This window comes from Anneissia japonica, unplaced genomic scaffold (genome assembly GCF_011630105.1).
Source record: "Anneissia japonica isolate Jap-2015-1 unplaced genomic scaffold, ASM1163010v1 scaffold288019_len225695_cov184, whole genome shotgun sequence".
Taxonomy (NCBI): domain Eukaryota; kingdom Metazoa; phylum Echinodermata; class Crinoidea; order Comatulida; family Comatulidae; genus Anneissia; species Anneissia japonica.
Window position 1 is genome coordinate 20749 of NW_022706625.1, and position 21147 is coordinate 41895.

Below are 21147 nucleotides of genomic sequence, written 5' to 3' on the forward strand. Positions count from 1 at the left end.
ATATGTCGTTGAGTACTGTGTGTCTTCGGCGAGAAGCAGGTCACAAAACCACCTCTTAGATTGGCCTTCTTTAATAAGCTCACCGTAAATTGTATAGATTTACAAAGTGAGTTAATAAGGTATCCCATCTATTTATTACCACATAATATTAAACTAGAGTATAGGCCCTAGGCCTAACCATGATGTAAAGAAAGGCCTAGGCTAGCTAGGCCAGTCTGCAAAACAAACGCAAACGGTTTCTTTCGCGAGACTTAGCCTAGGCTAGGCCTAGAACGCTCTGTCTCTGAAAGAGACAGAGGCTTTAGCTGGGCCCCTGAGGTAGGTATACCAGGGTTGTAGCTAAGCCTCCCCTGGCATAGGCATAGGCTAGCCCATATATTATTAATTAAGAGCCTGACAAAATTCATATTGTACCATTATTCCGAGGTTGTTCATTCTTTGTCAAATAAATAAATCAAGATCAATCAAGGAGTTCATTAGGCTAGGCCTAGACCACCTCCTCCTAGGCTAGGAACTATTTTTGGCATTGCATTTATTTTTCATGGCACGATACTCATCCCAAAGATAAGGAAAATTTTCTTTGGCGGCCTTACTTTTTAATGCATCTCATTTCCTCATGAGTTTAATCAATTCATCACTCAACCATGGACTATTTTTATTTCTCAAGCATTTTTGCTTTATAGGGACATGTCTGTTAGCAACATAAAGAAATTTATTCTCAAAATTCTGAAGTGCATCATCAATGTTATTATCTTTTGTGATTTCGTACCAGTTTACATTCATCAGGTGTAGTTTGAATTGGATTTCATTTAGTTTGTTATATAATTTCTACAATTTTTAATCCAGTGGTTTGAAGGTTGCTTTTATTCTTTACCTATAATTGAGTAAATAACATCATGATCACTAAGACCTGTGTATAAGACTCCAGAATCACCAACTTTTTCTGGACAAGATACATAGATACAGTATGGTCAATAAGGGTCGACGTAGAATTTGTGGTCCTAGTTGGATCTGTAATAACTTGTTTAAGATAGTAGTTTAGTTGAGATTTCTTTTAAATTATTCATGTAAAACAGCTTGGATTTGCAGAAAGTTCATCACAATTAACATTCACCAATAATGATAATGTTACTGTTAGTATCAGAACTTTTAATATTTTGAAGCACTTCTTCAAGTACTGTAATTTAAATAACAGCATTTCTTATCCAGGAGGGCAGTACCAAGAATAATAGTTTGGTTTCATATTGGCTTTAGATATTTCAATGGAAATCATTTTAAACTCAGGCTTCATAAGGTCAGAGCGAATTTATAACTAAACCGGTAAAACCACCATGTTGATTTATATATACAGCCACACCACCTCCATCACGGTTTCAATCTTTAGGAAGAATGTCATAACCCCTAATATAAATTTCTTCATGTTTAATGAAATTACTAAGACGAGTTTCATTTAAACATATTATATCAATGCTATTATTTACAATAAGGAAATTAACTCAAACCTATCTGTAAGACTTACAATATTTAAACCAATTACACTAATATTCTTTAATTAAAAATTTAACAGTTTTCATGGAAAGTTCCTTGATTTACATTCTTATTCTCATATGTGTTAAATCAGAAAAGAGCTGTAAATGAAACGATTCATCTGCATCAATGGTATCGGCTTTGTCTTCTTTGCCGGAAAAATTACTGGCTTGGTGCATTGCAGTACAGGTACTTCGATTTGTGTCCTATTTGATGGCAAGTCCAACACTGAACAGGTTTGCCATGATGACCAACACAACGTACATGACCGCTTTCTCCACAGAATTGACAATTCGATACAGTTGAGGAATAGCTACTCTCGTTTCTTATGACTTATAGGATTTGGATCTGAGTTTATACTCTTGATCAGGCCAGAAGTTCCATGCTTATTTATATGAAGACCATGGCGTGTGAATTTTGAGGTGTCAATGCCATTGCTGGTTTTAAATGCTGTGAAATTATCAATGTACTGTTCTTGGAATTCGTTTTTCAGCATATCGTTGGTTTCCAGTACACATACATCGAGGTGAGGGTCGTCTAGTTGTGGACAGGCTCCAGAAAAGTAGCCTTTTGTTTGTGATTGTAAATTAGTTGAAAGTTCCTGGTAATCTTTCAGTAGAGAATTGTTATAATTACGACAACTACAATCATTGGTCCCTGCATGGATTACAACATTCTTCACATTGGTTAGATCGATGTCTTTTAGAGCAGAAGATACTTGTTTTACTGTGGCTCCACGTATTGTCTTGATTGATGTGTTGAGCAGACCCCTTGTTTTAATGTTTCAGCATCGAGTCTCCAGTCAGAAGGATTTCTTTACTGTAAGTCAAGACTTTCCTTTAACAGTTCTTTTATTATCAGGAGGTATTCTGTATCTTTTTCAGGGCTTTCACTAACATCTTCAACATTTAAGGCGATGTAGCGATTACGTGTTTCCATAGCTGGAACATAATAATAACTGGAGCAGAATTAGGATAGATTTTACTATGTGTCGATGGAAGGTTTGACAGCTGTTGCTACATTTCTCAATGGTGTGGATTCCTGAAAACTTTCTTAAGTTAGATTGATCTGAGGTTAAAATGATTTGGCATTTGATGGCAATTTTGAGACAAGGTCCTTGATGATCAATTCAAGTTTGGTGATCCTGTCTTCCAATGAGGAATTTCTGCATTCTTCATCTTTGGTGATTTCTTGGACAGGTTTTCCTTGGAGTATTCAAAATTTTTAGATTTTTTTTTTTTTTTAGATACTGTATTAGTAGATCATATTTCTAGTAGTTTCCTCTATTTCATCCTTTGTAAACCCATAAAAACTATCATAAGATCTGTCAAAAACATTTACAGGACTGCTTTGATGTGCCATTTTCCAACTTGGCTTGGTATGGGTGTCGGCTAACTCGTACACTCTTTGGTCAACTCGTACACAGAATTAGGTGAACTCTTACACACGATTGGTGATCTTGTACACATGACTTTTGGTGAACTCGTACCTAAATACATTATTTGATAGTCAATTTTTTTTTATCAGATGAGATCAAACTAGCTGAATCAATAAGGTCGTCAAAGAACCAGTGGCGGCTCTAGGATATAATTTATAATATAATAAAAAAAAACTAATAAATGAAAATATAGTTTTATATAAATACATACAAATGGCCGTTTCTGGCTTCTTTTTAGAAGCTGGAAAAATGCACGAGGCCTATTACCTGCACTGTTGCCTGGTAACTAGGCCTGTACAAAAAAATTGGAAAACAAGATTTCCTACAACCAAACAGGTTCCCACGGTAATCGTAAAAAACTACCGTAATAATCATTACACTGCTACTGAAAAAATACAGAAAGTATTATGGGAGTATTTTGTATCTCAAAAGGAACAAAAATCAATACTAAGTCTAAAACTGAGTCTGAAACATTACCTCAAATAAAAACGTACTAACAGTTATTATAGCGCCCTCTCAATGAAAAGGTGATCAGTTTCGACGTCCCGTGCCGCCGAAGATCATAAATTTCTAAATCTATTTACCATTTATGTACACAAGTTCTAATCATAGGTTTTAATAATAGAGATGAGTATTACTATTATCAAAATATAATACAATTTGAATAAAGTTTAAAATACAAAGTAAATCTTACACAAAACTTGTGTACGGGCTAGCAAACTGTGTGTACAGGCTAGCAAACTTGTGTACAGGCTAGCAAACTTGTGTACGGGCTAGCAAACTGTGTGTACGGGCTAGCAAACTCGTGTACAGGCTAGCAAACTTGTGTACGGGCTAGCAAACTGTGTGTACGGGCTAGCAAACTTGTGTACGGGCTAGCAAACTGTGTGTACGAGCTTGCCAATGGTGTGTACGGGCTTGCCAAAATTGTGTGTACAAGTTCGCCAAAATTTGTGTACAAGTTGTGTGTACGAGTTGGCATGTGTACGAGTTAGCCTGTATTCCTTGGTATAATCTCAATAGCTTTGTATTGTAGCCCATATGCAAATAAGCATAGCATAAAAACAGTTTAAGACAATTATACAGTCAGCTTGTTTCCCTGTGCTGTAGTCATTCAGCCATCCTATGAAAAGCTTGGTGTAGGCCTAGTAAAAATCAATTAAAATCTCCCAAAATATACCTTGATATAGTAAAAACTGGGTTGGTACATGTTCCTTACAGTGTTGTCTTCATGCTGATCTGAAATTTGTTGCCAAATTATTTGAGATAATCTCTCAAGAGTGTCTAAAATTCAGGATCATTAGAGGCTCCTGTCACTACACCATCTTGGTTATTGTCTTGGTAATTAATAGCGAAGCCATTAATTATTCCCTCAAAACCCAGGCCCTTAGGCAGGTCATTTCAAGGGGGGTTCTCTGGGCGTGGGGTCCAAGGGCCTGCCTAAGGGCCACGGTGGGGTCGGGGGTGAAGCCCCCAGAACCAGAGCAGTTTTTGTGTTTAATGGGTCTATATGATATTTTAAAAGCAGTTATGTTTTGAAAAAGATCTATGTAATAAAAAGGTGGTAATATAATAAAATTAGAAAATATTTTCTGAGAATTGGCATGTTTAAATAACACCAAAAGATATAAAAAAAAACCCCTCATCGCATAATCAATATCAATATACTCAACATGTTCAAGTTCTTCTTCCTCCTCTTCCTCTTCCTATTCTTCTTCTACTACATCTTCCTGACTCTCATTTTGTTCACTGAAAATAATAGTACTGTATTTTACTACATGGCTAAAAAAAGCACAAATATTGTCATTACTACTGACAGGGCCATCGTTAAATTAACTCAGAGCCCAAAATTTAGCATCATATTCAATACGTTATCTGACATCATGAGAACCTAAACTTTAATACAATTATTTGTTATATACTTAGGCCTAATTCGAAATTATTATTTTAAGACTTTAAACATAATAGGCTACATATCTGATTAATAATAGCTGAGATTTGATGCACATTTTAGTATTAATAATCGTTTTTATTATATCTTCCTGAATATTTATTGTCTGCGAAATGAAATATGAATTTATGCATCTTTAGAAATACAATTTCTACAATATTAATCTTGTTTTTATATAGATAAATGTTCGATAAATTCTATCTTTCATAAAAAAAAATGAAATTCAGCGGGTCTATTTTCAATCTAATCAATGGCGTTTGTAAACATGCACTGACGTCATCGTCGAATTCTAGGACTTTCAACGGTAAAGCTGGCCTGCCTGCCAACCAATAATAATAATAATTAACAAAATGTTGTTCTTTTTTAATATAGGCCTATGGCGCATTTTGTACATGCACTTCAACTTTTACAACAAAAGCCTAGGCCTAGTACCTCTAGTACGTACTTAAGCCTACACTGGTTTGTTGTCGTTGGGATATAATTCTGTCTCTAAATGAATGAGCAACGAACCTAGCTAGTCAACATCTAGCTAGGCTAATTGATATTGAAATCAATAACCCTTCTTCTTTGCAACGAAAAAAAGTCAGTTATTCTAGGACGATTCGTGATTCTTTATCACTAAAAATTAACAAACACTCGTTTTGACGCACTCCGTTCTGTAGTGTGTGTCTGCTGTTGAAAACAAACTTCCTAGCCTAATTTTGTGACTGGCTATGATGACTGAGATGGACCATGTTGGTTTATTAATAATATTTTGTTTGGGATAGAAAAAATGAGAGTCAATTTCCCCAAAATGCTCCAACAGCATATAGTTTAGTGTGCGCTATGGACAGTATGGCTATGGAATTTACTAACCACACAATCCACAATCAGGTGATTAAGTCGCAAATCTTTATCTGCATTTGGTGGATTAAGTCACAAAAACTTTAGCTGCGTTTGGTGGCACCATTTACGCTAGGTAGACGGCGACCAGTTTCGTTCACGGTTGGTACATTTCTTAAACACTCAGCCAAAGGCCAGGGAAAGTTGAGACGGCAGCTGGGTTTTTATCAATGTTTGCCATTCTTATGTGTGCCATCGTAAAGTCATGGTTTGCATTAGTTGCGTTCAATTTAAATCTCCGAACTTCTAAAGCTGAGTTATTCTATGAATTTAGGCTTATATCGCAGGCTACAGTTTAAAAACAGGTGACCAAATAATGAATTAGGTGCTAAATTTTGATTTAATGCTAGGTAAGTTAATAACAGACATTCTTTCCAAGTGGGACTCATTCAAAAATTCGAGGGGGTTCGCTAGAAAACGGGGGGTTTGCTAGAAAAGGGGGGTTCGCCCGAACCAAATTCTCTATCGTTGTTCTCTATGCAGAACTAAACCGCTTTTCCAATGAAAACTTAATGTCATTTTTAGTATTTTAACTCGCATAGTGAAACTAATTTGCTGCCATGGTGGTGGTGCATCCGCACCTCTCGTACCCCCAACCTTTTGCGATGGTCTGTCTACAGTAGGCCTATCGCCGTCATATTACACTATATTCTTCTTTTTTTTTTTTTTACACAGTATCTATCAGCATGCCATCTCTTGCGCTAAGCATCGCCAAGAAGAATCAGCAAAACAAGAAAACCAGCAAATATGGAATTGAAGTAGTAAGCAATTTGGCGTGGAAAGGCTGGGAACCAGGTGGCGAATATACAAAACGTATTGTGCTGAAAAATGTGCTTGTAAAAACTCAGAAGATAAAGTACAGGTGACTACAATTTATGTTTTTTAAAAATTATTTATAGCTCTGTTCAGGGGGGAGGGGGATGTGGGCACAACAGTTTCAGGGGGCGTTGTTAAGGTAACCAAATTTGAAGTTGCGATGTAGCATGTTGGTAAAAATGCTTGCCTTTAAATCTCAGGGTCCTGGGTTCAAATCCTGTGACAGGATTTTTTTTCTCATAAAACACATTTCCACTCCCTAGGCCTAAACCTCGTAATGAGACTTTAAGCATCATGTTATTTTATTGCATTAAGAGGGCCCCTGATTGTCGGCCGACCTTCTAGACTAGGAATAATAATAGTAGTGTAGTTTTATATAGCACCATATCCATCTAATATAAGATGCTCATGGCGCTTGATATGTGGACTATGAACTCGATCAATGACTTTCTTCGCCCCTAAGGGTCCCTTCGTGTCTGTGCTACCAGATAACCTAGTACCAGCAACTCTCATCGTCCACCACAGGGGCTGTCTGTTCCAGTACACCAGGGCATCCCCCTACTCGTCTCGAAGGATGTACTGGGTTCTTCATAGTGCACACGAGCCATTGTATACACTGGGTCTATGGATTATAGTCCTTATCCGAGAAGACTTGTTACGCTGGAGAGGGTCTCCCTCCCTCTATAGATATGATTTTAAAAAGACAAAATGTGATTTTTGCTACATCAGATGCTTCAGATTTTTTATTTTGCAATTCTCTCTCTTCCCAGTATTCCTAATTCACGTTTCTTTACCACCCTCTACCCTGAGACGATTGTTCTTAGTGCTGGAACAAGTTTTAGTCTGCCGGTTACATTTAGACCACTGGACAAGATACCATATGATGATAAAATTGAATTTAAGACATCAGTAAGTACAGATTTTTTTGTAATCAAGCCGACAAAGATGTTTCACAGGGGTATAAAGTCTATGGAGCACATTTGATTACAGTCAGGCCTGCCAATGATTTTAAATGCAAAATAAATTAACTAAAATGTATAGCTCTTTCTAATATGCTTAAAGTGCATTTACACTGAATCCAAATTTTCGGATTGGAAAGCACACCAAACGGATAAGAAAATTGAATCAATATGTAACATAGGGACGCTGGCGTCAAGTCACATTTATTGGCCAGTCTTAAACATCTACAAAAATCTGAAAAAAGAAAACACACAAGTGACCGGAATACGGTCAAGAGACTACATAAAGTGCTAAACGGCCTGTCATTGTAGCCCCTTTTGACATATTGAATAACGAATAATGTAATTAACAGTTGTGTTGTTATTATACTGTATTTTGTATATTATTTTGCTTAATAAATAATTTTTTCCGTGCTCGTGTGTTGTGTGTTTAGTCGCATGGTTCCAAAGGCATTAGTGCATCGGAAATACGGTCTGAATATGATCTATATTTTGAATACTTACCTGGATGAAGAAAAATAGTGGGGCTGACATAAGAGGGGATAGACTTACTCAGCAGATTATTAACAGCTGTCCTGATTGGCTAATGCTAAATCTCACCCAAAGTACATCACTCTTGAGTAACCTTTTGACCATTCAAAGAAGACAAAATCATGGCATAAATATACAAATTGTAAGCTTGACAATGTATACTTTTATTATATTACAGGAAGGTATATTTGAAGTTCCTCTGTCTGCTGTCCTACCAAAGCATGACTTGTCATTGCCACAAGAACTGAACTTTGGGATGTGTGCAGCTGCTGATAGTGTTCAGTTGACATTTGAAGTGTTCAACAAAAGGTAATCATAACACACTTAAATACATCCTTGCCATTTGATTGGGGGATTTCGTATCGTGTGACATTGGGAATTTTTACACCATTTGTGGCAAAACGATTGCATATTTTTTTATTTGCATTACTCTTTGTGAAAATTTAGTTCAATGTATTTTCGTTCCATTCATTTCGTCCATTGCATACTGCCACCTAATACATTGTTTTCATTGGTTGAAAGAAGATGGACTTTTCCATTTAGACAAAAGGTAGACTCTTTTTTGCATAATAGGTGTATACAAATTACAAGGATCTACAGTATTTTATGTGTGTTATAAAACAAATAATGAAAGTCCAAGATCCATGCTGGTCACATAGACTGTGTCCATGGGCAAGACAATTTATATTAGCCTCCTCTGCAGCAAGGAGTATAATTTGGTACATGGTAGATATTAATGGTCTGGAAAGACATTGCTCATACTAAAGTACATGCATAACTATGAATAGTCCACCAGAGCAGCGTTCCGCAAACTTTTTACTTCACGGCCTATTTCAGGCACCAAGCCGCGGCCCAGCCACGCCAGGGACCAACATACCAAATCCTGGCAAGAACTTTTGATCATGAAGCCTCCATGTATATACAATATTTTGACATCATTATCTGTTCTCTCAGTGATAAAAATTCATTGTATACAAATTAAATATTATTTTATTACATAAATAATACTGTACATTTGTGTTTCCCTTCCCCCCCCCCCCCCCCCCCACAATTGATGATTGTTTTTTTATCTACCATGATTCAACCACACACATCATAGCTTTCTCCTTCTTCCAAAAACTTTTACTCACACTCTGTTACTACGCAACTTCGAAAGACTACCTCACTATACAGGTATTATGTTTAGTAATAAAGTATCCACATGCATGGGCATTCGGTTATCAAGAAATGTGTGGTGTTGTTTACTGTAGTGATCTTTCTAGGACAGGTCTTATATTTATTCTTATCTTTAGCTTATGACTCATCCCATTATTCCTCCATACCGGATTTACTCGATCTTACAGGGTTTATACTAGACGATATAAAAAAATAATTATATAAAGGAAATAATAATTTGAATAAAATGATTTTACTATCACATTGTATGATAATTGTAAATTAATATAGCTTTTATGGTCCATAAGCGTATTTTTTTTATGCCTTTGTTACATGATCAAGCTTCTTTGTAGTGTGATCATGCGTTTTTAATACGCTTCGAGCGCTCCATTGTTAAAACATTAGATGTTCAGTAGAATCCAAAATCTATTTAGATATTGTGAATTAATTTCAAGGTTCGCTTTTCTTTTCTTCAGTGAGCTTCCAACAAAGTTTGTGTGGGCTGTAAGTGAACCATTTGTCATCCAGCCTCCAGAGGGCTCTCTTCAACCAAAGTCCAAGTGCCAGCTAGTTGCAACGTTCAAACCCACATCTGCCTATGTTCATGAGACTGTAGCTGAATTACACTATGGAAGTGAACTTCAGTGTTGCAAACAACTTAAACTAGAGGGCATTGGTTGGTTTTATTGATTAATTTTTATTTAAAAAGTCTATATCTGTTGCATAAACACTTGATCATAGGACACTGTTTGCTGATTGATGGTGGCAGTGTGCGTGGAGCATCACTGAAAATGATCAGTCTTATGTCCCTTGATGCCTTGCGTTCTCATGCAGTTTTTTTAACTTTTATAATTTTGTTAGCATTGTTAATTTGATGAAATTCAGTGTACTTTTTCCAACTGAAATTGTATTGTATAAACTTGAAAAACACTTGAATCATATTTCTCTATTCCCTGTCATTCCCAACAGGTAAATACCCACATTTGTTGGTATGTAGTGCGGGTGAAAAGCCAAATGCGATTAACAACCCAGGCATGGAGAACATCGTCGATTTTGGAGATGTAGCTATTGGAAAGACACGGGAGAAGATGATAGAACTTCACAACCTATCGCCGGTGAGTGTATAAAGTCGACAGAGTATACTGCCCTCGTCATTGTGAAACACCCTAACCAGACTATACTGCCCTCACCAATGAAATGTAATGCACTTAAATCTATATGCTTTACACCAGAGTCTGAAACCCTCTAAGCATGCACTAGCCCATACAGTAACTTCTCCCCTAAGGGTGCCTATTTATCAGAATTATAATTAATATAATTTATTTGTTTGTTTACAAAAATCTTTCAAGAGAAATGAAAGAGAAATGGCCAATTTAGTATGGGAATTTGTTGTGGTTTTCCAAGGTTATTCGTAGGCAATATATCCAAAAATGGCCACAGTCATGTTCATATTATGTCTTGTAAATCTGTATTCCCAATTCAACATTATGATGTCTCATTTCTTAATAATGGAACTCTAGTATACTACCTGTATACTTTTTTTTTTTCAATTGTATGCCAAATCAGATTCTCATGCCTGTTTTTTATAAAATTGCTGCACACAAACTCTGGAGCTTTCAAAAATGCTGATCGTTTAGTCAATTGTCGGGGATATCAGTACACAATGTAACGATTGCAAAGAAAACACTATAGTTACAGTGTAGCAATTTTATATGATCTCTTTTGATGGATTTGTATTGATCTCTATACAGTAGTGCAAAAAGAATTTAATATATTGATAGTGATATTTAAGATGACATCATACAGTATTTTAGGAACAAGCCTATTGTCATTTTTGTTGCAGGTGAAGGCGCCGTTCACTGTAAGCCATCCGACAGCTGGCTCACGAATGGATACAGTGTTCATGTGCAAAGAGACGCATGGTGTTGTGCCAGCAATGGGTATCACTAAAATACCAGTAAGTTATTGAAAATAATATAGTTATTGTTTATTACAAACAATTTATATACAGACAGATTTTTTTTTTAAATACAGGTCTCTCTATAACTAAAGACCCCTCCTATTAACAATCTGACTACCAGGGGTTTGAACAAATAGTATCAGCCACCGCCAGACTTTTTAGCAAATTTTAGCACTTTTCCGAAGCTCGTTGAGAGTGCGCTTGTGATCGGATTGATATGTAGTGAATACTACAAGAACTGCAAACATTTAGCTTTACAGTGGTACCAAACACTTTAATCTAATTACAATCTGTGAACCGTAACAGTGAAATGAAAATGACTCTCTTTTGAAGATTTAGGCAATTTCGCACAACAAAGCTGATATAATTGCGATTTCGTGAAAGTAAATCAATACCGCTCTACGCTAATGTAAACAAACAAATAGTGAAATACTTACGGTCCAGACTGAATATAGTGATCTAATTGTTAGTACATGTCGGTAATAAACCCATCTATCAGATTCCGTAAAAAAACCTGAAACACGGAGATCTCTGTGTTTGGCGGTCAAGCGTTGTTTTACCAGACATGGAGATCTCCATGTTTGGTGGGCAGAGTGTTAAGGACCACCTCCAATTATGGACCACCTTTCTGCATCCCCAGATGATTTCTATCTTTTATTATCTTCATAATAATAATTATGCAAACCAAAAATAGTGTTTAATTGGAGGGAGATCTGTAGAAGTGTAACTGAGATTAAAGAGTATCAAAATGGATCAGTTGAGCAAGACTCTAGCATGAAGATCTATAGATAAGGGAATCCTGAACAATTTTGGGTTACATAATCCTGGCATATGTATTCATTTACTTAGTAATATTGGTATTTACCATTACTTAGGTAACATACCATGAACCATGCATTTTGCTTGTATCTTTTGCCTGTTTGTCTGCCACTTAGAAGTATAAATAGGTGCCTGGTAGGATGTTGCTGCATTAGGTGTATCAATCTCGGCACTATTTTGTAGCATTGACAAGGTAGTAATTATAATCCCCATGTAGCAGAGAAAGTTGCGCTTTGTGCAGTTTGCCAGTATATGGATTTAGTCACATGGTTAATAATGTTGCAAAGCATTTGTAGCCCTTATTAAATAATGTGCTACATAAATTTAAAACATTATTATTATTGTTGCAGATATCTTACTTGCCTCACTCAGTCAGTTCTCAGTGTGTGGATTATGTACATGTACAAGCTATTGGCAATGTGACAAAGACAGTGGTTAAGCTGATTGGTAAATGCAAAGGTTTGTAAATCAATCAACCAATCAATCAATAGAATTTGTATTGTGGCAGATATCCAGCATAATGTAGTCTGCTTATATAGTGGTGCATTAATAACTTTTGGTGGGAAAACACAAAGTTAATTCAACTGACCAAAAAACATACAAAATTTGAAAAGGAAAAATAAAATAAGACAAACCAAGACAATCTCAGCAAGAGGGTACAATCATCCCTGGATAAGAGCAAGGATCCAGAACGTACACAAAACACTAAATATCGGTAATATTTATACAGTACTCAAACCTGTGTTTATGTTAATAATTTTTTTTGTTTTACTAAAAATTAAGCCTCACTTAATAGCAATGAATTGGCCTGGACGTATTTCTTGTCTTTTCTACAACTGTTCAGTCTTTCCTTGTTTCCATATTCATCACAATCCTATGAAAAATGTGCCAGAATGTAAATTCTCATTGATTTACACTTGCAGGACCAGAAGTAAGTTTAAATACAAACATTGTGAACTTCAGCAGAGTTGATGCAGGCACAGTAAGCACAAGGACTCTAGACATTGTGAATACATCCGATGTGCCAACAGCTTTTCAGGTAAGCGCCACCTATCATACAATTACATTTTTTGCACATTATTTTAACAGATGATGATTTTGCGTGAGCACTATATAAGGTTACATGCTGAGGCTTTGACAGCAAATAGCAGAATAAAGAACAATTGTGACCGGCTCTGGCAGAACTCTCTGTTTGTAGGAAAAATTCATAATTGAGTTTTTGGTGTTTTTGGGTCTTGCAAGTAGTCTTCTTTAAAAAAGTGTATATTTGGTGGATATTGGTTGAGTATTAGCAACGTTATGAATATTTATCTCATTGGATATCAGCCAAGCAGGTTTTGGGAAAACAGCTTCCAAAGATTCCAAAATTAATAGTTTATTAATAAGATTTGTATATTAAAAATAATTTTGATATACTTTTCAGTTAGATTTAGTGATTGATATCTTGCAGGAATGTTCTTCATTATAGCTTCTTTCATATAATGCAAAAACATGAAAATGTTCAAAATTCCGTTTTGGGTGCCTGTGGGAAACTAGAAAGTGCGACAAACAGAGGGTTTTTGGCAGGGCCAGTCTTAATTTTTATACTCGGGTAGAATACACCGTACAATACAATTTTGTATGTTTAAGCAACTGTCTTCTGCAACTTTTATCTGCAGAGCATATCACGGCTGATATTAGTTGCACTTTAAAAAACATTCTGTAAAGATGATAATAGAAGCATGAATAGAGTATATGAATCACCTTCATTATTTTTACCTATTCATTTGTTTTTAGTTCATGATTGATGGTGAAGAAAGCGTGTTTAAATTCAGTGTGGAATGTGGCACAATGGATGCTAACACCACTACAACAGTTGTTGTCCAGTTCGCTCCTTTGCATCCAATCAACTATTACAGAAGAGTCGCATGCATTGTACAGAATCAGGTAAGAAAAAAAAAATGATTATGTAAACCTATGGTACCAGTAATGTATGAATTACAGCATTAATATATTGTTATCATTTTTAAATACTTGTCTTGTCTGCTGATTGAGTGATGTGAAATAAAATAAGTATAATAGAAATTGTGTGGTAGTGATAAATGAGGATGATGATGTTGAAGATGAAAATGAAGATGAATGTCACCATGGTGAGCATAATGATATTGATGATGATTATGTTGTTAGTATGATAATAAGTACTGGAATAAGAACGGTTATGGCAATATTAAAACACCTGTGAAATAATGGATGTTGCTCCATTTCAGAACCCGCTGTTTGTTGATTTGATTGGCACCTGCCATACTGAACTTGGCAAGCCATCAGTGCTGGAGCCAAAACACCTTGATCACTACAGAGTTCATCAGACCAGAGGTTTCTCCATGTTCCCACCTGAGGTGCGTATTTATAGCTTTTCCTAACAATTTGCATTTTTTGTTATTTAAGTAATATTTGAGGGTAGCAGGATCTCGATCTCTTTGAATCTCGAAGGATAATACTTTTTTTTTATCAATATTTTATCATCTTTAGGTGTTTTCTATAATCCGATTCCAGTAAATGACCCATCATTTAAAGCTTATGAAGCAGAGAATAATTATGAATATATTAAAAAGTCAATTTTCATGTTTTTTCACTGATGCTGGTTTTGCATGGGAAGCCACAAATTGTTGTTGTATATTGAGCTAGTAATAGTATACCATAAGATAAACAACTTTTAAAAATGCTTTATAGAATGCACTCACTGAAATATACCATATAATTGTTTATATGCATTGACTTTCATCGTACACTTAGTAAACATGAAACTACAAGATTGCTTTTTTGTTCAATTTTAGTAGTAAATATTGTAGTTGTTGCTCTTATTTTAAAGCATTTGAATGAGTTGCTTAAAGATGGTAAGCTAAAGTTGGATGACGATGGTTACCTAATGATGCCGCAAGCAGAGTCCATCGAAAGCTACCTCAAGCCACATCCACTTCAATCACCTATGGCAGAGTTCATAAATGATGGATATTGTATACAAAATAAGGTAGGACAATGAGTAAGACACTGGATTAGATTTATTTTTGAACTCAGTAAAACAAATAAGTAAAGATAATATATGATATAATATTTAAAAAAAATTTAAATCACTTTATTTTGCAAATTCAAGGAATGAACAATAATAATAATAAACAAATGAGAAGATAGAAAACACTTGTTGTACCCAATTCCAACAAGACAAAATTTTACATAGAATGCATGCTGAAAACTTAGCCATCATCCCATACCGTATATGCAGCGGCGCTTACAAAGTTTGTGGAGGGTTCAATGCGGTGCTTATTTGAGAGCAGCGCTTATTCGAGAGCGGTGCTTATAATAATATTGCCGTGGTGCTTTCCATGCCCGTTCCCATGTTACCTATCTTGTGTATTCCTGTATTTCAGTAGGTCTGTCATAGGTCCTACATCGTCGTAAATGAACATTTATAAAGAATGCTTGTGTCTTCATTGTGTTCCCCATTTTAACACTGTATACATTGTATTTCAAACCCTGTTTCTCAAAGTGTTTCATTACAAACAGGGTAATATGTACAGTATTCTTGATTAAGCGCTTATTGGAGAGTGGACCTTTTTTGAGCATTTATGGTACTACATGTCTGTGTGAATGTAAAATTTGCATGTGTCTTGCATAATATCCAATTAAGCCCATATCTGAGAAGAGTTGGTTCTACTAACCGAACCATGGGCGAAGAGTGGCTGAAATCAGCTCCGATGTTAAGGCTGTAGCTAGCGGCGCCCCTGCCTTACCACTCAGCCGATCGACTCGCAAAAGATATCAAAATATATATATTATAGTCTTAAACAAAAAAACTTTATAATAAAACAAAATCATTATTAATCAACAAATTTGGATATTACAAAATAGTTAAAGTACAAAAAATAGAATATTTTATAGAAAATAATTAAATACGCCACTGAGTCTGTGTAACATTAAGGCACATAGAAAAAAATTATTAGATTATTACTCTTTTTAAAAAAAAATTGACGAGGGAGTGCGGTTTTTTTTGTTTTTTTTTCAATCGGAACAATAGATTATTTCGCTTTTGTTTTTATCAATGAGGGAGGGACTGTTTATATTTGGTCTGTAATAGTAAATATTGTATAAAACTGGTTTAATTTTATAGTTTTTTAAAGAAAATGTATTTGAAGTCACAAAATTACATTGTTATTTTTATGCTGTTGAAATAATTGATGCGGCAAAAATATATATTTTTTTTATTCCTGCATCAATATTTCCCGAATTTTTGATGCGGGGGTTGGGGAGGGGGGAGTGATAATCTAATAACTTTTTCTATTTGCCCTTATGCATGCATCTTGTGTTACATTTTGTCTTGTGTGTATAAGGTTTTAGATTGACACCTAGATGAGAATGACAATAAAATTTTAATTTGACCCCAATTAAAGCGACTGAAATTTTTCTTACAGGTCTCACCACTGCATGTCAGTATGGACACTAACCAGGTAGACTTTGGTTGTTGTACCGACTTGACACACATTGGATTTAAAACTCTGAATGTGACGAACAACACCAAAGGCAAAGTGACGGTTGTGTGGATGGGTAGTCCCGATAACAACTTCTCGGTTTCTCCTATAACCTGTGATATACCACCACTGAAGATGACTTCTTTTAGGGTGACTTTCAAACCAGTAAGTGATATGATATGGCAAACATACTGAAAGAGAAATGGAAGAGTTGAAGAAGTAGTTATGTATTATGATAGTGGTGTGAGTTGAACTTGCAGAATTAAGATAACTTACAGTAGCTTTCTTATTCCACTAAGAGAAACTCCTTGCTTGTCTTCACATAATACAGTACATAAAATATTGTGTATCTGTATTCGTAATGCAATTTTATGGAAAATATAATTATATTTGACATGATTTGATTAACTAATGAATCATTTTATTTATTAACCTATTGTTGATTAGCATTAAAATGCTCTAAAAACAACAATATATTAATGCAATGCTCCGAATGATAATTTCAGTTGAAACGTGAAAATCAGATTGAATAATACAACGTATGTTGTTGAGAACAACAGAGGCATTTGCTATGATTTGTGACTACAACACATCAGAATATTATATACAGGAGCACTTAATATATTAAAATTATTTCTTACTTTAATTCTAATTATTTATATGTTGTTAGTTATTATATTTGTACTTCCTTCTACAATTTTAGTCTTCTTGTGACTAACAACTACTCTGTACTTCCTAATAAACCTCTTAGAACAATATCATGTGTGTTTATGTTTTGTGCTTTTTTTATTTGTAGAATGCTCCTAACCAGTTCTTTGGGGCAGAGTTAGAAGGATATGCCTTTTATAAGGTAATGTATACACTCACAGATTCTTTTAACAATAATAATGTGTTTATTATTAATTACATTTATAGATTCACAGAGCTACGCAAGCCTGTCTACAAGGTTTGTGGCTAATTGGCCATTACATTAAAAGACACGGATGTCACCTATTTTTCCAAGTGTTCTTTAGTGAACATCAGGGCAAAAATATACCCAGTAGAAGTGTATCTTCGGGGAAAAAATGGCGTGTGCCTCCCCCAGCTGATACACAATGCGAGCAACCATTGAATTAACCTTTTTGGAGTGTCAATCAAACTTAACAACTGGCCAATCAAAGCATGTCTCACAAATACATATGTTGTCCCACAAACGCACATGTTTGCGTATGTGTTTACACAGATATTTTGTGGGGCCTTAGCAACAGTATCCAAGGGGCGTGGCTAATACCAGAAAGGTCCATTAAATCAATAGCCTGATGATATATATTCATAGTTTCCAGCCTTTTAAATCTATTGAAAAAATTAAATACCATAAAATTTAACATACTGTACTGTATGATCACTTTAATATTCCAACCTTAAACTGTCATTGTTATTTTTAATTGCAGAGTATGCGTGATTATCGTTTAGTGCAAGATGAAACGTTCTGTCCACCATGGTGCCTGACTGTGAATGCAGTTGGACAGACATTCCAACAAGGACAACAGACGTTTCTACCAAGGCTTACGTTTGACAAGAAAGAATTGGTAAAGTGGTCACACAGAAAATATTTAATTATTATTATTATTATTAATATTTTTTATAGTAATTTTTAATTGTGTTTGTAAATAAAGTCGTTCTAGCCTTCATGCTTTTTAACTGTATCTTGTTTGATAATTTGCAATAAAGTTACCTATAACTTTACAAAACTTAGCAATGCATCCAGAATTGGAATATAAATGCCACCAATTTTTTATTGGCAATCAAGACAGCTGGATGGTAGGGCCTTGTCTCTAAGTAAACTTAATTACGAAAACATAATGTCAGAGAACACTCCCATCCAGTAATTACAAAACGAATAATAATTGAAATTTTTCATATAAAGCACAAAAACATCAAGATAAAAGTATTAAGTCAGTAAAATCTAAAATGAACAGCAGGGTAAAATGTATAATTATTTAACAATAATTTAAAAAAATTGTGTTTACAAGATTCGAACCAAGACACTGAGACATGAATATTAACCTCAGAGCTACGGTTCCACTATTAAAAAACATATTAAATTACTGCCTTCATTTCTAAACTTTTCTGGTTGTAGGTTTTTCCAGCTGTCGACATTAATGATTGTGTCTATAAAACTGTTCTTATGACAAACACAGGAACAACGCCGATTCGCTATAAATTTGACAGTGATCCATCCGGGTAAGTTTAATAGTGGTTCCTCACTTACATTACTCTTTTTTTACAAGAAATCAATTTTTTATGATATTTAACCATCTTAAAGTAAAACTGAAATGCTATGCTAATGATTGTTTGAATGACATGACATGAAACCCAGTGCCTCATGAAACCCAGTGCCAGAAGAATTTGTGTTTGCAATAATAATAATAATAATAATTGTTGACTTATATAGCACATATTGTAGAGACCTCTATGCGCTTAGCATTATCACCCCCCGGTCACTGGATCAAGCACATATGGAACACACACTCGGGCCCCATGGGAGAATTCCATAATGGTGCAGCTGTAATCAGCGCATGGTTGTGTTTGAACCTACCGGGTACCCACTCCTGGATGGGGAGAGACAACCGTAGATAAAGTGCCTTGCGAAGGACACAAGCAACTTGCACAGCGAGAGTTTCGAACCCCTGACCTCAAGGATGGGAGTCCAAGCCACAACTGATGTGCCAACCGCTTCTACATTAGGAGTAAACCATGGCTAGACACAGATGCGGCCAAATTTTGCGTACTTGGCTAGTATTAACAAATTTGATCTTTTATATCGTCCATAGGTCGTTCCTTGTGAAGCCATGTAATGGTTTGTTGCGTGGGAAACATCAGCTGTTTGTGTTTCAAATGAACCCTAAACAGGCAAATGTGTTAAAACATGGCTTCAATTGCTACATCAACGATGATCCAAAGTACACAAAGCAGTTGTTAGCTTGTGGGTCGTCAGAGACACCAGAAATACTACTGGAAAACAAGGTAAGACTTAAGGATGTAATGTCTATGATGAAATGAGAAAAATTCATTAATATTCAATTAAAACATTAAATACCTCATTTAAAAATTAAAGAATCTGTTACAGTAACATCTCCCAATTACTTACCCCTCCGTCCGAACCAAGTTCGTAATTCAGAGAGTTTGAAATTTTATAGCATCTTAGGGTAGGCCTAGGCCTATGCTTCAAAGTACAGGGCTAGGCAGGCCTAAGCCTTGTTGTGGGAGCAAAATTTTGTCACGAAAATTTACTTGGATTTGACTGTTTTAAACAACAAAATAATACTTTACAGAAGACAAAATTACCTGTGCTTACTGTGATGTATTCATTTGAAGTGATTTCCGAATAGGAACATGACCAAATAATGGTAAAAACACAGTAGTCCATGCGACTAGCGCCCCCAGTGAACAAAAAGTGAGATTTGTACAATGTCTGAACAAACATCTACAGCTCAAATGTAAAATATCTCGGCTGAAAACGATTGATATTGCTTGCTTTAAACTTAGTTTTATGTCACTTTGTTGGCTTAAGTGTTTTCTTTCTTAGCTGATGTAACATTTTATATTATTTTTGAAGACTTAACTACACTTTTAAGTGTTTTTGTAGTTAAAAACAACCGTTCCTAATGACATCATTGCCTCAAATTGGGTTCTTAAAATCGAGTGTTTGTAATTGGGAGATGTTATTGTATTAAACTTTTTACTTCCATAGACACAGAGATATGGAATAAAGAACCTTTGTGCTAAGGTCTGCCTCCTTGGATATTGTTGCTCAAAACGACAGTGTGAAAAACATGCTTATTTGGGACAACACGTTAGTTTGTGAGACGTGCGTATTCTTGGCCCTGTACTGATGGTCACTTGTTAAGTTTGACACTATGGAAAGATCCATTATCAAAGGTTTTCTCTGCAGATACTAAACAGGTTTAATACTTACAGAAGTTTGTTATCTATTTCAGGGCACGCTCTTTTTTAAACCAACGTGTATTGGAACATCCTCAACAAGGGTTTATAGAGTGAAGAATACTTCCAGAGTACCCCTTCAATTTGAATGGATTATTCCTTCTAGTGACAAGAAGTATTTGTCAGTACAGCCAACCAAAGGAGTCATTATGCCAAACGAAACACAGGTATAAGCACTTGCTCACTATAAGTTTCCAATTGTTTTGTTTAATTAATTTAGACAATTAATCTTTCTACACTTGTAAGAAAGAGTTTTTCCCGGCAGTTGGTATAGTGATTGGGGAGATGATGTTGGTGATGGTGCTTGTAATGATGAGTATCATGATGGCAGTACCAATTATGATAAAGATGATAATATTGTTGATGCAGATGATGGTGCTGAGGGTAATGGTGGTGGTGATTATGATTACGATGATGACAATGATGACATCAATGAAGATAACGTTTAAAGGGTTTTTATTATTTTATTTATTTTTCATTTACATAGACTCAAGAATGGAAGTTTACCCCAAAAGAAAACAATAGACATGTGCTGAAGCCTTATATGTATGTTACAGACACCAGACACATTGGGTAAGACATTCATTTAAATCATGTATATTACATATTTTGTGTCTGAGCAC

The 21147-nt window shown here is 35.3% G+C and overlaps 1 protein-coding gene across 1 annotated transcript in view; it reads left to right on the forward strand.

The window, feature by feature from the left end:
* Positions 1-21147, forward strand: part of LOC117106185 (cilia- and flagella-associated protein 65-like) — a 55397-nt gene continuing 34250 nt past the window's right edge. Inside the window, exons 1-19 of the mRNA XM_033247536.1 lie at positions 1-119; positions 6474-6660; positions 7385-7523; positions 8283-8413; positions 9736-9935; positions 10229-10374; positions 11103-11216; positions 12389-12497; positions 12962-13077; positions 13815-13964; positions 14285-14413; positions 14887-15045; positions 16484-16705; positions 17337-17390; positions 17971-18108; positions 18660-18763; positions 19354-19546; positions 20521-20691; positions 21012-21097. Coding sequence (XP_033103427.1) covers positions 6485-6660; positions 7385-7523; positions 8283-8413; positions 9736-9935; positions 10229-10374; positions 11103-11216; positions 12389-12497; positions 12962-13077; positions 13815-13964; positions 14285-14413; positions 14887-15045; positions 16484-16705; positions 17337-17390; positions 17971-18108; positions 18660-18763; positions 19354-19546; positions 20521-20691; positions 21012-21097 — 2537 coding nt within the window. The 5' untranslated portion in view covers positions 1-119; positions 6474-6484. The remainder of the gene's footprint in view (positions 120-6473; positions 6661-7384; positions 7524-8282; positions 8414-9735; positions 9936-10228; positions 10375-11102; positions 11217-12388; positions 12498-12961; positions 13078-13814; positions 13965-14284; positions 14414-14886; positions 15046-16483; positions 16706-17336; positions 17391-17970; positions 18109-18659; positions 18764-19353; positions 19547-20520; positions 20692-21011; positions 21098-21147) is intronic.